This window comes from Hippopotamus amphibius, chromosome 8, assembly GCF_030028045.1.
Source record: "Hippopotamus amphibius kiboko isolate mHipAmp2 chromosome 8, mHipAmp2.hap2, whole genome shotgun sequence".
Taxonomy (NCBI): Eukaryota; Metazoa; Chordata; class Mammalia; order Artiodactyla; family Hippopotamidae; genus Hippopotamus; species Hippopotamus amphibius.
Genome location: NC_080193.1, coordinates 128,413,154 through 128,437,729, shown reverse-complemented (window position 1 = coordinate 128,437,729; position 24,576 = coordinate 128,413,154). Strand labels below are relative to the sequence as shown.

At 40.5% G+C, this 24,576-nt stretch overlaps 1 protein-coding gene across 5 annotated transcripts in view; it reads left to right on the top strand.

Moving 5' to 3' along the window:
• The first annotated feature begins 3,404 nt into the window (after positions 1 to 3,404).
• MAP3K20 (mitogen-activated protein kinase kinase kinase 20) overlaps positions 3,405 to 24,576 on the top strand; it is a 167,531-nt gene continuing 146,359 nt past the window's right edge. For 2 of the 5 annotated variants that reach the window (XM_057746907.1, XM_057746906.1), the window contains exons 1-2: positions 3,510 to 3,683; positions 15,833 to 16,025. In XM_057746907.1, coding sequence (XP_057602890.1) covers positions 15,867 to 16,025 — 159 coding nt within the window. In that variant the 5' untranslated portion in view covers positions 3,510 to 3,683; positions 15,833 to 15,866. Of the gene's footprint in view, positions 3,487 to 3,509; positions 3,684 to 15,419; positions 15,668 to 15,832; positions 16,026 to 24,576 lie in introns of those variants that run through there. The other 3 variants (XM_057746904.1, XM_057746908.1, XM_057746905.1) reach the window with 3 other exon arrangements.

Below are 24,576 nucleotides of genomic sequence, written 5' to 3'. Positions count from 1 at the left end.
GAAATGATTACCACGGTAAGTCTGTCCCCATACAGTTTTTACAATATTATTGACCATATACCTTATGCTGTATATTACATCCCCATGGCTTATTTATTGTATCTCAAGGATTTTTTAGAGTGTGAAGGAATCCTGAGATCAAAACGTTGGAGAACTGCTTAATCTGAAAGAACAAGCCCTAAAGTTTATGTCTTGCTCCTTGAGGGAAGATGAGTTGCCTAAGAGTTCCAAGGCTTCTTCCTGCCCTACAGCCTAGGATGATGATTCAAACTGCCTTGTTGGGTTACTTTGAAGATTAGGTGGAGTGAGCTTGTGTAAAACTCTTAGCTCAGTGCATGGCACGAGTTCTTGAAAAATATTAGCCATCATTGTTATTATTATTGGTACCACGACTACTACTACTACCGCCACCACTGTGAAGGTTATTATTCCCTCCTGGCAATGTCTTTACTTAGCTGCTAGGAGATTTAGTCTTTGAACTTGTTAAATGCTCTTGGGCCTTTGTACTTGCTGTCCCTTTTGCCTGGAATAGCTCTCCTGCCTGTCTGTCCAGCAAATTCTCATTATTCTTCTCAAATGGACTTTGAGCTTCTTTATCTTGGAAGCCTTTATTGGCTTCCCCAAACCGTGTTAGGTGGCCTACTGTAGGTCCCCATGTTTGCCCTCTTGGCACACTGCTTGTACCTTCACTAGCTTTTCCATTGCACTCTGAAAACTCTGTGAGAGGAGGGACCACGTCTAGGTCACTGCTGTAATCACAAAGCTCAGCACAGTGCCTGCCATTCAGTAAATGCTTGTTGAATAAATTTTGCGAAAGTCCCCAATTTTTGTTCTTGCCCTGCTGCCCTTTTCATGTCCTGGAACACCTAAGCAAATTCAGTACCCGAAATACTCCTGTGAATTCTTCAGTCCTCAAATTAGATGTGAAATCTAAGCTCAAAAAGTGACCTGGGCTTCATCTGTGAGTTTAAGGTAATGGTTACTTATCTTAAAAGATGTTTGATTGTATGCTTTTGTTTCCCAGAGATCCAGAGTTGTGCAGAAGGTAAAGCATCAACGTTTGTATAAAAGCTGGTTAATTCTCAGTTATCATCCAGACACAGATCACTCACAGTCTAAGACGGAGAACTGAGATGGCTAGAAAAAATGCTTGTGGGTACCAGCATCACAGCTCTTATTGCTATAAAGAGAGGAAAGAATACTTAGAATGCTTTCTTCCTTTTAAGTTGCCTTTCCTTCCATCCTAAACGGAATTTATGCCTGCACTTCTCTGATCCACTGATAGCAGTTCCAGAACTTCTTAGGGGCAACAAAGTGCTTGAACAAGGGGCTACGAGACTTTTTCTTTAAGCTATATTTGCATAGCAAATACACTGTTTTTACTGACGCTGCATGTTTATTTGGAGGGTATTCTTGGATATAAGAGGGTGCTAAGGACTCCTAAGTCACCTCACTGCTGAGAGTACATCTATTTTTAGTATGGAGACATGTGAAGTAAAGGAATAGGAAAGCTTGATAACAGAGGTTTGACTAGGTCTCTTTTGTTATTACTATTTACATCTGTAAACCTATTCTGTGCATGGTGAGAATTAACCAATATTCTTTCAAAAAGATTTGAAAGTCTGAAAAAGCTGAGTCGACCACCGGCATAAGGACCAGAGTATATTTATTAAGTCTGGGGCCTAAAGAGATCGGTATAGTCACAAGGAAACAGGCAGGTTGACCAGAGAAAAATCAGCCTTGAAGAAAACAATTTATCACACAATTATTATGTGTTTATTTCACATAAAATGAGATATAAGATATGACCTCAAGGAACTTGCGATCTAAATGGGAAGAAAAGAGAAAAGAGCCCCTATGGGTTTATCATTTAAGCATATTTGTGAGACTACCCTTTAGTGTTCACTGTTCCTGCTGGTTACTTTCTTAGCCTAAGTATGTGAAGAATAAAACGAAGAATGGATAGAAAGGAAGGGGATCGTGGCTAAAAATATTACAACATATGCTCCAAATTTAAAGCAGTATTATTCATGGTTTTAAAGCTGGAACTTTCAGCTAACATTTAATTGGGGCTTCTTATTTTGCAGAAGAGGAAACCAAGGCCTATCTAGCAAAATACCCCAGCTGATAAGTGGCAGGTCTAAAACCAGAAGCCAGGTTCTCTGTTCCCATTCTAGTGTCCTTCCCATCACAATCTAGTGCCTTTGAAGTTGAGGTAAAATAACTGGAGTCACCCTATACCTAGGTCTATGCTAAAGAGCCTTAGTTTTCCCTTTAATGGTTAGGAGGCTTAATTCCTTTTTTTTTTTTTTTAAGCCAAGACAGTTTTCACCAATCCTAATTTCTCTATCGATGCTAAAATTCCTAGTCCTTATCAATGGGAAAATTCAAATAATCTGCATCACAGACTAGAAAGCGTTTTTTTTAACTTCTGTTCACTCATCTCTCCACTTCCATATCCTTAACTATATGATGATTTACAAATTTTATATTTCCCTCTTTTCTGAATCGGTTTCATACTTCAACTGTTGCATCTCTACCTGTTTTCCCTCCCATGACCAAAAATTCTACAGGAAGCCAGCTCCTACTCCACCAGTATCTCTGTTTCTGTCAGTGACACTATCATTCTTCCAGTCACTCAGGTCTGAAATCTTGGCATCATCTCTAACTCTTTCTTCTTCTTTTCCACATCTAGTGAATCACCAATCCCTGTGGCTTCTTTCTGAATGACGTCTCTCAAGTCCATTTCTTCTTTCCTAATTCTATTCTGAACACGCCAACTCAGTTCCTCACAATTGCATAACGAGGTGGTAACAACATGCTGCTTCCCAGTTTTGCCCTGGCAACCCATTCTACAACCATCGTGGACTGCTGTCTCTCGAAACCAGCATTAAAAACAGAACCACAAACGCCTGCTCCACCGCTTTGATTCTAACTCTCCACAGTCCCCCAGTGTGCACAGATGATGATTCAGGGCTTTGCTAAAGTCTTCAACCGGGGAAGGGGACCATGACCCCTCCTCAAAATTCCACAGGCGCCCACTGATGGTTCCGCTGAGGCAGCCCTCAGCCCTCTCTCCCCAGAAATATCTGCACACGCCGGCCCCCCTTCCCGAGTAGGTAATTAACGTCTGTCTGGCACGGAGCAGCCTCCCGTGTCTTTGTATCCCAGCGCCTTTTTCATAGTAAACGTTTGCTGATAAGGCTGTGAGGGAATACGTGGTGTTCACTTGTTAAAAAGATGTGAAGGCACCAAGGGGGGCAGGGGCACATCCCGCTCTACCCGCGCCCCCACGGAATGGGGTGCCGTGTGAGGGCTGCGGCGGCCTGGGAGGTTCCCCGGGCGCGGCCCGGCAGGTGCCCCCGGGGTGCAGCCTGGGAGCCCGAGCGCCCGCCCTCGCCCGCCTGTCGGGCGCGTCTGCGCGGCGGCGGGGCCCGCGGGAGTGGGGGCCGCGGACCGAGAGGCCCGGCCTTTCCGCGCTCGGAGGTAGGTGGTGCTGTTGCGGTGACTGTCTTCCTCATTGGCGCGGGGCGGAGAGGCGGAATGTTCAACTCCTGACTCGGGCGGAAGCGTGGGAGCCGCGCCGGCCGCCGTCCTCTGGAACCCCGCTCGCCGCCCCTGCCCTCGCCGCGCGCGGGGCCTCGGCGCCCCCGGCTGCCTCTCGCGCCCGGCCCGGGAGCCAGGTGAGGCGCCAGGCGGAGGGCCGCGGGGGAGAGGGTGCGGGGCAGGCCCGCCGCGCCCGCCGCGCGTCCCGGCGGCGCGGGCCCAGGCCCTGCCGGGGGCCGGGGCCCCCACGGGGCACTCCTGGCCGACCTGCGGCCGGTGTCCCCGGCTCCCGCGGCGTGGCGCGGCCCGGAGCGGCTCGGGAAGTGCGCGCGGGCCCCACGCAGAAGTTGGCGCCCGGAAGAGCGGGGAGCGGCCGGAGCGTCTCCGGCGGTCTCGGCCCGGGCGGGCGGGCGGGCGTGCGGCGCCTCCGCGTCGCCGCTTCCCCTCCCCGGCCGCCGGAGCGCGAGTCTCCCCGGTCAGCTCCGCGTGCAGGCCGCTTGCCGGCAGGGATGCCTGCGTGCGTAGAGAGCCCACGAACTTCTGCTTTCCTGCAGGCCGGCCCGGGAGCTCGCCTCCCGCCGAGGGCGGCCGCGCCTGCACCGCCCCGGGAGGCGTGGAGCTCGCGCCTTGCCGCATCTCGAGCGGCCCCCGTGCCTTCTGCGGGCGCTGGGGCGGCCGGTGGCGTCCCCGGGTGCCTGGGGGTCCTGCACCAGGCCCGGAGGTGAACGCTGAGGCGGCCGCCAGCGCCGCGCTTGCTCCTGACAGCTTGCAGACAAACTTTAATCCAGAACTGGCCGGAGGACATCAAATTGCTTACGAAATGGGGCGATCGTTGTTAGACTGGTGAAAAATGTCCGTTTCTGATGCGCCTCCGGGTCTTGCATAAGCACTGTTTATGGAGAAACTTAATGACTATTTTTGTTAGTTTCTTTAATAACGAAAGCAACGCCTTGTAGTGTCCTAGTCCAGTGATATTACAATAAGCAGCTTCTCATGAATGGTAGTGTGTTAGAATCGACTTACAAAATTAATTCGATGGTTTTTTAACTAAGGTGGTTGTTAAAGTATATTCGTATTTTTACCTTAAAGCTGTTTGGGGAGAGCCTTCTTGCTTTCCTGACCTCCGTTGAAGTGAACAGCTAGGATTCAGTGGAACCAAACCTACAGACACATTTAGACAAAAAATAAACAAGTGATCCAAGACAGTTAAAGTCTTCTTTGTAGCAGGCCCATCTCCACAATGAAATTTCATGTCGTTTTTTGATTTTCAAAAAATATGGATGGCTGCATTTTAATTATGGTTTTAGCCATTTGTGGAGCCTTTGTTTTACGTTCCTGCTACAATAGTGAGAGATTTGGGAGATTGTAAATGAATGCCAATTTAGTTTGTTTGGAAAGAGAGAATTAAGATAAAGAAACATGGTCTTTTAGAGCAATGTGTACTGTTTATGTTAATCTTTCACAATTTAATTCTTTATAACTTTTTTGAGATTATTATGGGAAGTTTTTTTACCTGGAAAATATTATGTCAAAAGTTTTAGTGGTAATAATTTCAGAATAAATGACAATAATGGCAAGGACATTTTTTTTCTTGTCCAGAAAAGCAAATAAATGATCTCTTTTTCTTATTCTTTTAGGGAACACATAAGGACAAATTAAAAAGAGAGAGAGAGAGAAATATCCAAATATTAAGCACTGAGGATTTGGATCTAAAAATGGATGGTCAAAGATCTTGGGAACTAAGGGACCTCCTTGCCAAATAAGGAATCTTGGCAGGCTACACTGTGTATTTTAAGTTAGCACAAGAGTGAATGTTATTGGCAATATATTGGCTGAGTGCCTATCTAGAATGAACAGTGAAACTGACTTTGATAGGGCTACAAAATTATAAACAGGAGTTAAGAGGGCATGGAGTGAATAATCTAGTCATCAGAGAAAACACTGGAGAAATTACAGTGATGTTTCATGAAAAGGGGTCAGATATGGAGTGCAGCTATTAGTGTGAGTGAAAGAGAAAAGTGGACAGTTGCTTTTAGAAATTGATAGATTCAGAGAAGAAAAAGGAGAGAATCAGTGATTTTTTTTTTTTAAACCAGAAAAGGGTGTCTATGGTGATATAGGCCTTCTTGGAATAAGATAGCCTTATATCTGTATCCAGAGATGTTGGAAATAAAAGTCAATTTGGATCATTTGTTTTCCATTTTATTCTACCCAGGACAGGTTGACAGGGAGGTTGTCTTCTCTATCTAAATGTAATAGGAACAGCTAAGGCATCTTTTGGTCTTACTGCAGGGAAGATTTAGGCTACTTCTTTTGTGGCTATTAACCTTGCCCCACTACACACGAATAAGCAGGGTTCCAGCTGTGACCAGAAAACTGTACCTGTTAAGGAAAGAGAGCTATAAATGCTAGAGCTTAGATTGGTTTGATTGATACGTGGGTGCTTTTGTGTCAGACCCTCCTACGGACAGCTGAACCATCGATTATACCCTAATAGCAGTTAAGTAATCCCAACACAGTAGAAGATTCTGTGAGAACAAAGCAGCCACAGATTTGACACCCTAACCCGAACATCACAATGGCTAATAGGAAATTGAAGCCTGAAATTGAACTTTAGATGGATGGTAAGCAATCTAGTAATTACTATAATAAGAAAAATGTTTGTTTAAAGGAAAAAAAAGGCAAATTAGAAGGAGGAGGCAGAATGTTACAGTGGAAAAAAGACGTGATATGATGGAAAAAATAAGACTTTGAAGTCAGACCTGAATTTGAATCTCAGTTGTGTCACTTTAGGTAGTTGGCTTGGGCAACTTTTACCCCTTGATCCTCAGTTTCCTCACATGCAAATTGAGAACAGTAATCCCTGCTTCATAAGCAGAAGGGTATGAGACAGCACATGGAAATGCTTGAGCCAGTGCCCGAAACTTTAGCCACTGTCACTGAGTGGTAGAGAAGGGGTTTTCCACAATCTCAAGTTATATAAAAGAAAGCTGCCTGTCTCACCTGTTCCCAGCTAAGGCTTGCCCTTGGTAGCCTGCCCTGTTCCCAAATCATACTTACATGTGTGGGTTTGGCTAGCAGATCTTCATAACTATTCCCCTGCTTTGCATATAAGGATTTCTGAAGCAGCTCTGTGCGTACCTCTGTGGTTATACACAGCTTTGTAATATTCTTGTGGGGAGAATCTGAAAATTAGTGCATTTAAATTTGAAGAATTTGGGAGCTATAGGAGTAGTGGAAGATTATGACCTAGAAGACCAGCACTGGAACCATTCTTACATCTAATGTTGAGTCCAGATTACCTTCAGGGACCAACATTCTTCTTTGTGGACTCATCTTTGGACTTCTGTAGAGGAAAACCAAAGCAGAAGGCAAGGATCGCTGCCTAAAGCTCACAGAGTAAATCTTTGCTTATTAAACTTTTCTACCAAAGGGTCCTATTGTGGGGAAGAATGTATTCCTTCAGGGATCTGTAGGTATAGCCATAAATACCCCCAATGTAAGCAAGCACTATTTTTCAAATCTTGCATTTAATCTTGAAAATTCATGTGACTTTGGCATTGTCTTCTGTCCTGCTTGACTTTATTGAACAAACCAATACAAATAGATGTTAAGCATGTTTATTCCTCCAGATCTTTCAAACTGATGCTGTAAGATGTGTTTATTCATATATCTGCACAGCGCTGGGTACCCCACCTGTGGAAAACCCACATTTGAGGAGCATGGGCCTGGTTCTGGTAGATGGTACTGCACCATTCCACTTCACAGCCCAGCCCGCTGCGTGGGGTAATGCAATTCCCTTATGCTTAGAAACAAATAGGGGTAGTTCATCATCCAAAGAGTTTTTATTCTCTGGGGCATACTGTGGCTTTTGAGGTCCGCAGAGTTCTTTGCTTTGGAAGTTGAGAAGAGGGGGGAGGGTAGTTGCAGATTGAAATCTGAAATATGGCTCTCACCTTCTCAGCCAGTTTGGGAGGAGAAATTTGGGAGGATGCCCAGTCTTCGCCATTATTCCCATCACTGATGTTGATCACTGTGTTCCTACACAAGGGAGGGGGCTCTCAGTGTCAGGTTCATGACTGTATCCCTCAGAAGGGAAGGAAGAGGTCAGTTAGTCATGGGGTACTCATAGGGTTGGAGCAGATCTTTACGAAACTATTCATTCTGCTCTCCTAGTCTCCGACCCACACTCCCGTTGATCACTCTCAGTGATGGAGAACTCACGACTAAACAGGGAGGAATATTTTCTCGTTAGGCAGCTCTGATAACCCGGAATTCTTTCGGTAACTTTCGTCCACGGGTAGCGTTGCCTCCTGCTCAGTGATACATACTGTAGAGTCTTCCTTTGGTCTTATCTAGTTTTAATGCCCCCATTTTTTTTTTCATGTTACATCAAGGTTAGCGGTTTTTAACTCTCATATTTCCCTTTCTCAGGGAACCTTCATTCTAGGTTTGTCCAAAATTGTACTGTTTGTTAGCAGTCAGGAAGGTGAGATACTTTCTGTTTGACAGAAAATGGTTCAAGAGTAGAAACGAGCTGAGCAGAAACAGGATCTAGGGATGAGTGGGCGTGCTGGCTGAATAAGCCTTGTTTACTTACCAGCAGCTGCTTTCTCCCCCATCCCCACCTGCATCCCCCAAATACCTGTGAATTCCTCTTCCAGGCAGCCCATAGAAATGTGCCCTCTCCATGTTTCTTTGCTTTAGCTAGATTCTAGCCCCATTTTCGTCCTCCTGGCTCCAATCATTCAACGCTAGAAGCTTCTAATCATTTGACACCAGAAGCCCCTGCAGTGACCCATGTCCTGGATTGTGCCTACTTTGAGTTTCCTAGTTGGGCTTCAGTTTGAGCACAGACACATTTACACACAGCATTTCCGTGGCATAAGAGCCCCTACCCCCTACATTCCTGTTCCTCCTCTATTTTGCTTCTAGTAACAACATTTCTGATAAGAAAGTATGTCATGGAAGTCTCTTTTCATTAACTGAAGTATTGAAGTACAAATAATGTCTCATTTAACTAGTTCATTTTAATTTTAACCTGAGCTTTAGAGAGTTATGTTCTTTATGTGATAAAGGAGAGGGAGGGGAAAAAAGTGAAACAATTGCTTCTCTGTCTTTTAGACTCTTAAAGTTGGCTTCTCTCAGATATCTGTGACTGAAGGTCCTCTTCACTGAGCCCAGCAACCTATTCTAGACGAGATAGTCTGCTTTCTGGTAGCAGCCCTGGAGGAAGGAAGAAAATAGCTATGGTAGACACAATACTAGTTAGTTCTATTCATACCTAGTCTCTAGCTAGTCTTACAGATCTTATCTATCATAGTAGGACAGCCGTCTGTTCAGGAACAGAATCTTTGAATCTTTGACCTTGGTGCTATAAACAAATACATCAAACCAGAGCTTTCCCCCTTTTTTTTTGAAGATAAGACTTGCAGAAAAAAAAAATAATTGGAGAACCGTAATCCAAGTGGTATTGTTTTAATACACATGATGATAAAGCACATTTTTATTAGTTTATTCACTAATCTGTGTTAAGGAGGCTGAAATAATACTAGCGTAAATAAATATTAGGGCAGCAAGCTTGGCAAAGGAAGTTGTTGAGGGCTGGGGTATTTTTTTCGGGGGGGTCATATTCAGGTCATGACAAAACAAATGATATTTTTTTCTATATTGCATCAGAAAAATAGACTTTTAACTTTTGTGAAGAGAGGAAGAAGAGTAGTGTAAATTAGGGCTAGAAAAAGATCGGAGTTGAGAAATAATAGTATAAACCTAAAAGATAGAAAAATCCAGAAAAAGTCCAAAGGTCTCTTTTCTAATGAGGTTAATCCTTTTATAAGTAGATTTAATTTTTTAAAATTAAGATTTGTAGGTATCCTGAGTCTATTTGATATGCAGTAGGTAAGATCTGAAAGAAGATAGTGGCCACCACAGTAATGTATATTCTAGGACCCTTCCAAAGTGAGGCTAGAACTGAATAAATAGGTCCCAGAAACTCTAGTTTCTAATAAGTGCCAAAAAATTTAAAGTATTGTCTTTTAATAACTTAAATATTCTCCTTGTGAAAAAAAAAATGTTTAAAAGAAAATTATATCACTTACTAAGAAGATAAAATCTTGCAAAAATGGCCAAATCAAAAGCAGCAACTAGAGGAGTGAGGAAAAAAAAAACAACATACACAAAGAAACTCACAAAATAAGGATTTATGGATTGACAATACATTATTTACAGTTATTCTGCAAAACTAATGAAGATATAATGTAAAACAATTCTGAAAACGGGGAGAGGAAAACTATTGAGGGAAGCATACCTACCTACAAAGGCTGAAAAAGTAGATGATTAAATACATCAAGATTTCTTAATAATTAGAGAACTATAGTTTCCATCTACTGAGTATTATATACCAGGTACTGGGCACTGTGCAAGGCCTTTCACAGCATCTCCCACGTCCCAGCAGCTACACAGAATGGGTATTACTGCCAGTGAGAAAACAGGCCGGAGAGGCTCAGTGCCCTGCCCAGCCCTGGCAGTTAGTCAGTTCAGATTTGCTAGTAGAGCTCTCTAACTGGGGTCTCTCCCCTGGATCATACTGCATCTGTGTTGAAATATCTGTTACTTGGAAGTAAGACTTAAAGAAATCAAATAATACTGTGCAAACATGATAGCTTTTGGACTATCAATTTTGAGACATTTGATAACAGAATGGATGTTTCATTTTGGGTCTGGAAATGCCATGGTCTGAGAAAAGTGATTGATTCAGGGTTACTGAGAGGTAGAGGCAGAGTTCTACCGCACATCTATCTAATTCTAAACTTTGTGGGGTTTTTTTGGGTTTTTTTTTGTTTTTTTAAAAACCCAGGGCAAAAGTCCATTTTAGGGGGCTGGAAGGCTGAAAACTTTAACAAGTAAAATAATACTCCCTTTAAGGTTTTCTTCCTCCCTGTAGTTCCACTTTGGATGATTAGCTGATGGTACTATATATGCTTTCAGCAATTAATAGTTTAAAAATATTTTAAAATTTTAATTTGGATTTTTTTTTTTCGGCTGTGCCCTGTGGCTTGCAGGATCTTAGTTCCCTGACCAGGGATTGAACCTGGGCCCTGAAAGTGTGGAGTCTTAACTACTGGATAGCCAGGGAATTTCCCAAGTAAAATTTTAAAAATTAGAAAAAAAATTAGTCTTACTACTCAAGTATTCAAATGGTTGTATTCAACCACTGAGTTAGTGATTTTCAGTATTTTCAGAGTTGTGACACCCTCTTATGCTTTCATTTTTTGTGATCTCTGTTCTAACTGACCCTGCTCTGTGATACTTATTATTAAAATTTAAAACCACTTTGAGAGTTTATGAAATCCAAGTTAAGATGCTACAGAATTAGGACTGGGAATTATTGCATGGAGAAAAATTGCCTTTCTTTTGTAAAAGCAATTATTTTAACATGGTGGGATGAAAACATCATTTGATTGGGTGTACTATGTATATACATTTATATAGATGACATTAAATTCTAGTGTACTCACTGGAGAATACATCTGAAAAATTAGAACATCCAGTCTTCCCCAGGATGCTCTAAGTGTGATTAATCAGTAACTCAGATTATCCATTCTTCTGGTCATAAGTTGATCCTCTTAGAATAATGATTTTAAAGGAGAGAAAGCTTGAAGGGAAAAGTAAGTATATGTGGTTAGACAGTCACATAGATGACAGTGGGAATCCCAGTCAGGTTTTTCAGCTAAGTCCATGATGCTCTGCCAAGTTCATCGGAGTTAAAGCCTGTATTCACACACCCCAGAATTGTTAGTCTCTTCGGTAATCAGATGGGACTTAATTTTTTATGGTCGCAATAAAACACTCAAGTAATTGTATAGTTCCATTCATACACAGCCAGTTTCTAAAAGGCAGGATGTCTCACAAAGTGAGTAACAGTGATTCTGGCAAGAGCTGACTGGTTGCCTCATGACAGGGTGAAGATCCTGGAGAACTATGCTTCTCAGAGGTAAGCCTCCTTCTGGCACCTCTGGGTCAGTTTCAAATGGGACTGATCCTGCCTCAGTTCATCCACATTCCCTGGACTTGCTCTGCACTGGGAGTTCAGACTTACTCATGTTGATCTCATCCTGGTTCAGATCTCTCTGTTTGTTCTGGAAGGATTTCTCCCCTCCTCCCTCCCTTTCTTCTCCTATTCCTCCAGACTCAGAGACACCTAATCCTGGAGAGCCCAAATATACTCTTCTCAGTCTCCCCTCCCACAAAGCCTAGGGAGCTGTTTCCAAATCAGGATTTGCTTCAGAATCCTCTGGGGGGCACTTATAAAAACTATAGGTCTCAGATTTTACTTAATCTGATTGGAATCTTTCCAGCTGCAAAAAGTATACCAGAGAAATAGCCAGAAATTATTCATTTGTTTCACTCATTCATTGATTCAGCATATTTTTTAATGGAAAAGTATGATGTGTCTGGCTGCGTAGTTGATGCTGCTGGTCCAGATGTAGATAGAAGTGTGTTCCACCTTTAAAGAATGTATAGTCTGGTGGGAAGTAAGTGGGAAAGATGAAAGAATAAAGAAAGGGGCTGTGGCACAGGAGAAGAATTAACTCTGCTAGTGAGGCTCAGCGGAGGTGGGCAGGAACATCACTGGACAGGCAAAGGCATTCAAAGCAGAGATACTAGCCCCTGCAAAGGTGCAGAGATGTGAGTGTGTGTACTGGGAACTGCAAATCAGTCCTCCTGTGTGTGCCTGGGGAGGGAAGAGACAAGAAGTAAAAGTGGCGATAAGTGATGAAGGAATATCACGAGGAAATTTCCCGGAATTAAAAGACATGAGTCACAGACAGAGAGTATACCGAGTATCCTACCAGTGAATGAAAATGACTCACCTCTAAGCATACCCTATTAATTTCAGGGTTCCAGGGATGAATACAAGGTCCTAAAAGCTTTCAGAAAGGAAAAAGTAATATGAAAAGAATTAATGACCAGGATAGCTTCAGACTGCTGTACAGACACATTAGAATGTGTGATGAGTATGAGGTAATAGTGATATTTTTGAAATTCTAAGATTATTTCCTACCAGAAATTGCATACTGCCAATCAAGACATTGTAAGCCATACAGATTCTCCCAAAAAACTGCATCCAGGGCACTCTGTTCAGGTAGCTCATGGGAGATGTGCACTGTCAAAATAAGGGAATAAACCAAGAAAGAGAAGCCAGGAGATCGAAGGACAGGAGTTCCCACAGGGGAAAAGGGGAAGGAGATGCTGAGGATGATGGGGAAGGGAAGTCCCAGTCAGGTCTGGCCCGGAGAGCAGCCATTGCAGCCAGACGGACTCAAGATGAAGGGTATAGGAGGAATGTCTGCAAGAGCAAATAGACACCCCATCCCACCCCACCCCCACGCCAATTACCTGATGTTTTTACTTTATTGAGAGGAGTTTTATAGTTCTTGGGAGAGTTTGATGAGGTGAATACGTTCTAGGTGTATAAAATGCTAAGCAAAGCAAACAACAGAAACAAAAACAGAACAACTAGTAACTCTGGGAGAAACAAAAAATTATCCAAGAAAGGAAAAGTCATTGAGTCCTGCTCAGCACTCTTGGGAATAATGTTTACTTTGTCAGACTACTGTAAACAGTGAATGTTTACTTAACCAGATGTTACAGGACAGTTGGATGCTGAGAGGATTGGGGCAAGTGTGACATATTTGTATGCAAGGAGGTAAAGGATGGGATATGAGAACTAAGTCCTTGTCTTCCACAGGGAGAAGTTAATAGGTAATAACTAAAATGGGACAATCAGGAAATGGCAATATAAACACACTTTTAGAGATACAGATATAAAAATATCATATGAAATATAAATATCAAAATAAAATCTTAAGTGAGTTGAAATTCATTCCCTTTGAAGAGAGAACTGGGTGTGGGGAGGGGTGGGACAGAGGAATTCAACTTTTTATTATTTTTATAAAAATAAAAATGAATAATAAAAATATAGATAGAGCATCTATAACAACACTGAGGGACTCTTGCAAGTGGTGTTTAGCATTTTGTTGAACAAACTTTTTTTTTAATCTTTTTTTTTTTAATTTTTAATGACATTTTCTTTTTCTAAATTTTTTATTATAGTTGCTTTACAATGTTGTGTTAGTTTCTACTGTACAGCAAAATGAATCATCTATATGTCTACATATATCCACTCTTTTTTGGATTTCTTTCCTGTTTAGGTCACCACAGAGCATTGAGTAGAGTTCCCTGTGCTATACAGCAGGTTCTCATTAGTTATCTATTTTATACATAGTATTAATAGTATCGATAGTGTATATATGTCAATCCCAATCTGCTAATTCCTTCTACCTCCCACCCCTCTTTCCCCTCTGGTATCCATACATTTGTTCTGTACATTTGTTGAACACACTTTTTGCAGATAAGGACAAACTTGCATATTTTGTGTACCTATCTTTGACACATTCTAAAATTTTATCTTTTTTTTTGTCTTTTCTATAATTAACTAAATATGAATTGAAGCAAAAGTTAGGTAAATTCTTGACTCAAATATATACAGACTGTATCGGATACTATGTTTATTTATGTAGACACTAAGCTATCTTTTAAACTTCAGAGGATAAACAATCCTCTCTCTTGCCTTCTTCCCAAAGTAGAGCCGAGTTTGACTTCACTTAAGAAATCAGCATCTTTCAGTGACCTGATGTTCCTAAAATGGGATGGCTAGACTGTGTATATCACTCTGCAAAGCTGCAAGTTGTTTAAGAAGAAATTTTGTCAAATTATACAGCTACAAACTGCCTCCCTCCACCTTTTTCTTCTGAAAATGATCAAACTCCACAGAAAAATGAGAAGAGTAGTAAAACGCCCATATAATTTTCACCTAGATTCGCTGGTTCTTTCCATTTTGCTGCATTTGCTTCCTCCCTTTCCATACCCATTCACTTTTTTTGGAGGGTGAGGGGGAGTTGAACTATTTTAAATTAAATGGAAATTATCATACTTTAATACATCACCCAATATATCTTTGAAGAGCAAGGACATCCTTCTGCAAAACCAAAATACTGTTATTTGCCATGGATAAAATAATATTATCTAATATATAGTTAATATTCAAATTTCCCTAATATCCTAGTAATAACTTCTGTAGTTTTTTGGGGGGACCCAGAATCTAGTCAGTGATCATATGTTGCATTTAGTCATCATATTTAAGTCCTCCGTGTACTAGAAATTTCTCTGCTTTTTTTTTCTTTTAACCTTTCATGACATTGACAGTTATGAGGAGGCCAGGGAAGTTGTTTTGTAGAATGTCCTGTACACATGGATTTGTCTTTTTGCTCCTTCATTATAAGATTCTGATTTACAATTTGGGGAGAAGATGTATACAAACATTTTTATCCATCTGCTTTTCATGCAGGTTCAAAATCTTAGACCTTCGTTTTCTTGTTTGTATGTTTTTGTTTTATTTTTCCTGTTCATCTGTGGTTTGGCATAGGGTGTGAAGAATGACCCCTTACCTGGAGAATAGTAAAACTCCTTAGACTGCAGAAAATACCCCTGCAGTAATCCCTGGGAGAGGTAATCAGTTCCTCTGGAAACAAGCATAATATTTTTTTAAAACATTCTTGGCAGAGTTCTCTGGGTGACTTAATATGTTGTAATCAAGGGCAAATTTTCTGCTCTTTAATTAAGTTCTGCTCCAGGATACAGTCCAGGGAGCCACTTCTGGAAAACACTTGGCCAGCTCTTCTCTCATCCTGACGCTGACTGCTTGCTTTTGGAATCCCGACACTGAATGCACATTCAGTTTGCAGCACTTGGGCCCTCCTGTGCCAGCATGCTCAGATGCTTAGGTTATGTATATTTTGTGTGAAGTGAGTACAGCACGGGGAGATGGCGTGCCTCAGATGCCAGAAGAGCTGTGCAAGCCTGCTGCTAAGAGCACGCTTTCCGTTTGTTGGGGCTTTGGGGTAGCAGACCTGGTGACACAGTAGCCTTTAGGCAGAGCTGCTTGGGATGTGCAGGAAGTGGTGCTGCAGGCTTTGTCCAGGGGGAAATCTGAGCCATTTCTGTGCGGACAGCTGTGTTTCAGAGTCTGCTGTTGAATTTTGCACGGGCTGCCAGGGTAAGTGTTTTCATGTTGTTTATACTCTTGCTTTTCTTCCTCCTAAGTCATCAAGGCTCTTTCTGAAAGCACCGCAGGCCTTGGTATATGTTAGCTAAAGTGGAATTCAGAGGTTTCATTCTAATATGTTTCTAACCCAACTTTTCTTTTCCTTTCCCTCTACAGATTTTGTGGAAGTATAATACTTTGTCATTATGAGATGTCGTCTCTCGGTACCTCATTTGTGCAAATTAAATTTGATGACTTGCAGTTTTTCGAAAACTGCGGTGGAGGAAGTTTTGGGAGTGTCTATCGAGCCAAATGGATATCACAGGACAAGGAGGTGGCTGTAAAGAAGCTACTCAAGATAGAGAAAGAGGTAAGGTCTTTTCCTGCTATCAGAAGTGATCACGATAGCACTTATGTAAGCTTTTCACAGGCTGCCAGGGACCTAGCAGAGCCTTTGGGGTTGATCCATGAGGCCGTTTCCCAGTTTCCATTCTGGGAGCCCCATAAATAGCAATCAATGCCACATGTGCTGTAGAGTTGAGTTTTACTAGGGGTCATCTGAACTGAAAGGATTTCTTTCCATGGCGTGAAAGACCGAATGTTCTCTGAGCTCTCGTCCAGGGGAGGTGAGCTTTCAGGCCTTCCTAGGCTTCAGGCTTTTTCCTGGGTCAGCCAAGAGGGGTCAGTAAAGAGTAATGTGTAAAGTTTTCATCCCCTTTCCATTTTCTGTTCATTAATTTGTGGTTCTCCGGAGTTGTCTTTTGAAAAACAACAAGCATTATTTTTCTCCTGAAATACAAGCAATACCAGCTTCTTGCATTTCATCGCTATTTGAAGCCCAAAGTCATGCACTTTGTTTAATAAAGGTTCTAGACAGAGTGGTGGCCTACCTGTAAAATCAGAAAAAGATCTTAAGTTTCAGAGTCTGGGATTTGTCCTGGTCCTGGTCTAGCTCAAAACTCATACTCAGGCCCTTTATCTTTCTTAGGAAAGTGACACATCATCCCCACATTCAGTTTGGTACCTGAACTCTACAATAAAACTAGGTGTGGAGCTGACCTGCAGGGGCTCAGGGCATTGATAATTTTTAATAGCTACCCTCTGGAATTTGCTGTGGTCATTTCTATTTATGTCCTGTTTTGGCTAATTATTTTTCTTTTCATTATCTTTTTAAAGTGAACTTTTCCGTAAATATCTTTTAATCTCCCTGAATGATTTCATTTTTTTCATTAACTGCTGCCAGTGAACTGTAGCAATTGATTAGAGAAGGAAACCCAAATGGAAAGCACTTGGTGGCATTTCATCCCAGCGCTGCCGTGTGACTGTGTGATCACCAGTTATGTTTCCCATTGTTGAAGCCAAGTCAGAAGGACCAAGATATCTTTGCCGTGGCGTATCTGTAGGTTGTGGCAAGCATTAAGAAGTGATAGCTTTTAAAGCCAGTGTGTGTCCCACACCAAAGGGCACTATGTAGAAAAAATTTCCTTCCCCTTATCTTGATCAACGAATTTTTAAATAGTAGCCAAATAATAAAACCAATTTTTTACTCTGGGCTTGAGCCTAGCTTTTTTTTAATCTAGTGAAGCCCTTTATAGGCAAGCATTATTGTACCCGTTCTATAGTTTGGGCAATAGAGCTTTGAGAAACATATTAAGCTGCCCCAAGCAGGGGCAGGTAAAATCCAGATCAGACCCCCTGTTCTCTAGTTTTTAACTCTGAACTCTCTAGTTGACTAACTAAGAACAGAAAATAAACCAGTTCCATCAAATTTATATTCAAAGAAGTATATAAGTATGCTAATATTTTTAAGCATCATGCAACTTCAGTACAATGAACATGTTCTTGTGTGATTGTTGGATGTGGGAAAGATTTTATGAAACATGAAACAGATTTTGATAGGAAAACAATAATTGCAGCCATCTGTATGTACCCAGTACCTTTTTTACTGTCTTTGAGAGAGCCAGGAAGATGACATAGGAAAGCACAGGGGTGAAAGCAGGAACTGGAAACTGCCAAAGCCTGCTCTTGTGTAGGTATTTAACCTGAGTATCATTCAAAATTGGAGTTGATTACAGTAAATTGCAGGAGCATACCTCATAAACTTGTAAGTAAGAAAAACAGAAACTCAGTTGCAGCTTTGGGGCTTGGGTTAGTCAGTGACTGTCAGTGATAAAGAGATGTGGTAAGTTGCTGCAAAGCATCCCCACACTTACTGACTTAGCCTGTGTTTAAGATGTAAATGATTTTGGCTAGGGGTTGGCAGTTATTGAAAAGGAACTATGCAGTTTCTTATGTAAATGTTTGTTATACTTTATGAACTATGTATTGGCTTGGTGGCTAGATATTTTCTCAGTGTTAAGATAAAGGTAATAAGCTCTGGATTTTTTCTAATTAATAGATCCAGTCCTGTGTCACTTGGTCATTTTTGTCAGTGAATTTTAGAAGCAATGGAATGTTTAATAATATGTTTGTAGCTTACTCATGGAAGTCTTTAAGAATGACCTAATATCTGATGATGATTAAATATATGTTTTGCGAAAGGTGGAGAAAATATAACAAAACTCTTTAACTCTGTTTATGTGAAAGCATAGAGGAATGCTGTCTATTTTTACTTTATTTGTAGATCTCTAGTTTAGTCAGTATATATTACTTTCCTCTGCTTTAGTGAGTATGTATTACTTTTCTGATTTAGAAAAAAAGAAAGAAAAGTGGCATTTACTTAAAATCTTGATAGTTCTTTTAAAACTTAATTTTCTAAATATCCACTTGTTTTATTTTTTAGAGTCCACATATAAGTGATAGCAACAGTATTTGATTTCTCTTATTTCACTAAGCATAATACCCTGTAGGACCATGCATGTTGTTGCAGATGGCAAAATTTCATTCTTTTTTATGGCTGAGTAGTATTCTATTGTATATATATACCACATCTTTATCTGTTCATCTGTTGATGGATACTTAGGTTGCTTCCATATCTTGTAAAACTTCATTTTTAAAAAATAAATTTATTTATTTATTTGCTGTGTTGGGTCTTCGTTGCTGCACTTGGGCTTTCTCTAGTTGCATTGAGAGGGGGCTACTCTTTGTTGGGGTGTGAGGGCTTCTCACTGCAGTGGCTTCTCTTGTTGCAGAAATGGGCTCTAGAGCTCAGGCTCAGTAGTTGTGGCACACGGGCTTAGTTGCTCTGTGACATGTGAGATCTTCCTGGACCAGGGCTCGAACCGGTGTCCCCTGCATTGGCAGGTGGGTTCTTAACCATTGCACCACCAGGGAAGTCCCTAAAACTTCATTTTTAAGAAACTTTTACACCTAGTGAAAAACTACAAGGATAGTACCATAAACTCTAGCATATCCTTCCCTTCGAATCACAACTAATTAACATTTTGCAACATTTGTTTCTCTACATATATTGTTGATTTATATATATTCATACAAATTTTTTGTTGAACATGAGAATAAATTGCAGATGCTATGTGCCTTTATCCCTAAATACTTTAGCTTCTCCCAAGAACACAGCTCTAATACAACTATCAAAAATTTGACATTGATATGATATTACCTGTTACACAAGTCTGTTTTCAAATTTTGCCAGTTGTCCCAATAATGGCTTTTTATGGCATTTTTTTCCCAACCCAGGTTCCAGTCCAGGATCACATACTGCATTTAGTGATATATCTATTTAGTCTGTTTTAATCTGTAACAGTTTCTCTGCCTGTCTTTGTTTTTTACACTTTGACATTTTTGAAGCATGCTGGAAAGTTTTGTAGAATGTCCCTCATTTGGAGTTTGTCTGGTTTTCCCTCCCTCTTGCCTAGTTTAAAGTTATGTAGTTTTAGTAGGAATGTTATATAGGGAGTGTGTTCTGGTATATCTTAATGGAAGACCTCTGATGTCAGTTTGTCCCATTATTGGTGATATTAATTTTGAACCCTTGATTAAGAGGGGTTCACTCAGTGTCTCCCCAGCAAAAATACCTGTTTTCTCTTTGTAATTAATAATTAAGCTATTGGTAGATACTTTGAGGTTATGTAAATATCTTCCCTCAACAAACATTACCTAATGTCTTTAGCATCCGTTGGTGATTCTTGTTTGAAACAAATATGACAGTTACTGTGTAGAAAGCAAAAGGTTCTAGCATAAATGAGAGCTTTCTTCCTTCTTTCCTTCCTTTCTTCACTTATTTATTCGTTCATTCATTTATTCATCATTTCATTATAGACTTATGGATCCTTTTTCAAATTCAAAATGTTATAGTTCATTTCCATTATTATTCACTTTCGTGCTTAAATTGTCCCCAGTTCAGCAAGTAAGAGTCCCTTAAATTTGGCTCCTATATTCTTTTGATATGTCTTCACCATTTTTTTAGCCTTTCCTACTACCTGGCACAAAAAGATGCTCCAGTCTCAGTTGGTTCCGTTCATGGAGCAGCCATTTCTTCAGGAAGCCCTGATTCAGGGGACCTGATTTGGGAGTTTGATATTTAGAAACCAAGATTTAGGTGTTAGGTTTGCCTATTGTAGACTCTTTAAAAAAGAGCCTTTGTTCTTTTGGGAGACAGAATGGTTACAGATAAATTTTATTTATGGAAGCATTTAATTAAAATTTTAATATCATACATCTGGATAGCTGTGATCTGATACACTCCTGTTAGAAATATAAATTGATATATGTTTTGAAGAAGAGTTTAGCAAAATATATCAAAAATCTTAAAGTGTTTCCTTCCTTTGAGCCAGAAAGTTTACTTCTAGGACTTTATCCTAAGGAAGTAATCAGAGATATGCAGGAAGAAGGATATAATAGGTTGCTTATCCCAAATAAATAATGAAGAATTAGAAACAACTTGTGTCCTACAACAAATTATCTTTTAAATTATGCTACATCTCACCACCACCCTCTGCAAAAAAGTAAATGTGAAAGATGATGGTTGTGTTCATTAACTTGATCATGGGAGTCCTTTCACAATATACATATGCATATTGAAACCATCATGTTGTATACTTTAAGTATATTACAATTTACTTGTCAATTATACATCAACAAAGATGAAAAAAATTATGCTACATCTGTGTAATGGAATGCCATTGCATTGGGACGAATACTTAAAGAGCTAGGAAAATGTTCATAATATACTGCTAAGTGATAAAAACACGTTACAAAATAAGGTATAGAATATCATCCCAGGTATCTTCTTGGTGTTTGTGTGATGGTTTTCTTATACAGTACTTTCCTTTCTTTTTCATATTTTTCTATGATGATCTCATATTTCTTTTTTTAAGAACATAATACTTTATTATGAAAATTTTCAGACTTAAAGAAAAGTTGAAAGGGTAAAACTGAACATCTGTATGTCTACCATCTAGGATATGTTATTAACATAAATACTTGCTTTATCATGTGTATGTCTGTGTAGTCTTCCATCCATCAATCCATTTTGGTACATTTCAAGATAAGTTGCAGGTGTCAATAGTTTCCCCTTAAATACTTTAGCATGCATATTTTTACAAGATTTCATTATGTGTTTGCAGTTTTGTTTTCTTTTGAGGTAAAATTTACATACAATGAAATACATGTCACTGAGTTTTGTTTTTTTTTTTTGGCACACGAGCTTAGTTGCTCCGTGGCATGTGGGATCGAACCCGTGACCTCTGCATTGGCAGGCGGATTCTTAACCACTGCGCCACCTAGGAAGCCCTGTCACTGAGTTTTTGACAAATGTAAACACAGTGTAACCCACATATTTACAGAAAAAAACTCAAAAAAATCATAGCTCTGACAACCTTTGTCACTTTCTAAGGATGTTCAAGTGAATTGTTCTATAAACCTCTTTACTATGTCACAAATCACAGATTTTCCAGTCTCAATATGTGCTTTTAAAATGTTTAATTTTTACTTCTACATTGCTTTCTCATAGCAGCGCTACAGGATTTTCAGTGGTAATTTGGCTTGTTTATGTTAGTTGCAGATTTACTTACAGAGCACTATTTATTTTTGTTAAAAGAAAAAGTTTTTAACAGGAAAAAATAATATGATCTTAAGGGCCTATACCAAAGGTGAGAAAATAAGCCATTATTGTATCTTTTTTGGTAAATTCCAGATGAGCTGAGATCAAACCAAACTGCTTAGGCAGAAACGGAAGCAAGAAGTGGAGAGGGCAGAGGGAGACACTGTGGATCCCAGTGTCCTCTTTCCAGAGGAGAGCAGTCCCCACACAAGTGGTTCATCAGCTTCACTTCATGAACCAGACATGTCTGTACCTGGTACTCTTTTCTGTCTGAGAGGTGGAAACATGCAAGCATTTGTGTTAACTTGAAATTTGTTGATATATTTAACTGACTGTAAGAAACCAGATTTAAGTATGAGATGTGAAGGAAACATGATTCCTTTTTAATTCTCCAAAAAAATGAAAAGGAGGCAGAAGTCTCATAAGGTAAAATATGAAGCCCTTTTTTCAATTGCCTTGGCTTTTGTAAGGCCCCACTCCCTTTATTTAAACAAATTTTTTTTCCTACCAAATTTGATTTTTTTTTTAAGAATATTTATTTATTTATATTATTTTATTTTTGGCTGCATCCAGTCTTAGTTGCAGCATACGGGATCTTCATTGCAGCACACGGGATCTTTTGTTGCGGCATGTGGACTTAGTTGCCCCGGGCGTGTGGGATCTTAATTCCCCGACCAGGACTTGAACCTGAGTCCCCTGCATTGGAAGGCAGATTCTTAACCACTAGACCACCAGGGAAGTCCCCCTTGTTGTAGAAATGTTGAAAGCCAGATAAATTCAAGTTTCAAAATTTTCCCACAGTATGATATTTATATTTATAGGTAAAGAGACAAGATCAAAATGTCAAAACTGGTTATAAGAACAGGAACTCTCAGTAACTTTTTATATAAATGGGGAAATACCCATGTTAGATAGAAAATACAATCTTGAAATTGACATAGAACTCAGAAAGAACTAAAAATAAGAGCTTTTATTTTCCAGACTTTATCAACTTGACAGCATTTAGTGCTTCATAGAAGGCTAGTTAATGTTGTCATTTTATTAACTCTTGAGAGACCCTTTTTCCTCTTCTTTGCAGTTCTGTAGCTGACTTTTTATTAATGAATTATTTGCATGTGCTTTAATTGTAGGAATGCTGTTTTACTATTTTCCCCCATCCCTGAACACAATAAAGAACTACATTCACTTTCTTTGTAAATCCTCTCAGCATTTAAATATGTCGATGGGACCAATACAAACAAAAATTAAATATCTTGGATACTTGGTTACTACCATTGAGTTATGGCATAGTTTCTGTGATAATTTGTCCAAAACAGTGCTCAAACATAGCTACTTGGTATTTTTAAGTATCAAGAGGGTGGACTTAACTATGCCAGAGCTAACATTTTAAGTTGCTATTTTCAGATGCCCATATTCTCAGTGCCTAACTTGTCTGTTCTAGCATCTACACATACCTAGTCGCTTCCTTTTCACTCAAGAGTCCCTTCTTGAGTTATTTAAGATAACCCCATGCAGAATTTTTCTGTCTCCAATCAGAATTTCCCCATTCTGCAGTCTGTTCTTTTAGGTCAGTGGTTCTCAAAGTGTGGCCCCTGGACCAGTAGCATCAAGCATCACTTGGAAATTTGTTAGAAGTGCAAATTCTTGGGCCTCACCTGACACCTGCTGAGTCGGAACCTCTGGCGTGTGGGGACTGGCAATCTGTGCTATAACAGGCTTCCCACATGCTTCTGGTGCCCACTGGAGCTTTAGGTTGTACCTGGCCAATCATGTCAAATACGGACAGTCGGTATGTTAACTCCAGTTTGGAATTTCAGGTAGGTACCATGTAAAACCGGTGATGGAGAGATTGTTATTAGAGGCTTTCAAGACCCTTAAGTTCACCATGCGCAGGTGACCACCTGTGCACAGGCCCTTCTTGGCATGCCACGGGGCGTAATGAACTCAAGGCAGACTTAGGAATAGCAAACAGACGGGAAACCTCAGGCAGATGCCTTCAGATTCCAAACCTTATCCACTCAGGTTCTCTCACCTGACTTTCCAGCTTTGTCTTTCATTTTCTGACCTGAAACCACCTTCCCTCCCCACCCCACCCCCAACCTGGTCCAGCCGTTCTTCCATCCTACTTGCCCATTTCTGTAAACCTTGTCCACATTCTTTCTTTCACCTGTAATACCTTTGTCTTCTCTGCCTAAGCAGGTCCTACTCATTCTTCAGCTTTAATTTCTTCTTTCTCTGTGAAATGTTCTCAGGTCCTACAAGCATAATTTTGCTTTTTTCTTTTGAATTTTTACCAGTTAGCACCCATACCACTAATTTGACATGTGATTAAAACTGCTTTGTGACTCTAGAATTACTGTAAGCGATTGCCACCTAACTTTTTACGTGAACATGCCACATCTTCTCATCCAAAAAGTGGGGCTAATAACGGTACCTCCATCACAGGGTTGTCAAGAGAATTAGAGAACTTAACTCGTATAAAATATCTAGAAGAGTGCTTGACACAGAGGAAGAGTTGGGTGACTGTGAACTGTCAGTTGTATCTTCACAACTGTGCTCTAAAGTCAGGATAGCAGATAAGTGTCATGTTTTGTGAAAACTTCAATTTGTTGGTTCCTAGAACCTATATTGAGAAGGGGTCAGAGGTCACATTTACAGTCTGCAGGAAAGAGCCATGGCAAGGCTCAGCGTGAATGCGGAGCCATGGCAAGGCTCAGCGTGAATGCAGAAGAGCAAGCATCTATACGCAGTGTATGCGGCATCCCTGGTGGGAACTCTCTGAGGGCAAGAACAGCCGTTGCTTTTGTCGCCGATGCTGTCACCATCCCGGTTATCATCACTGTACCAAGTACAAGCTGCCACTGTGAGCTGATCCCTTGGTTAGGGACTTTCCATCCCTGCCCTCTTCCTCTTCACAGTT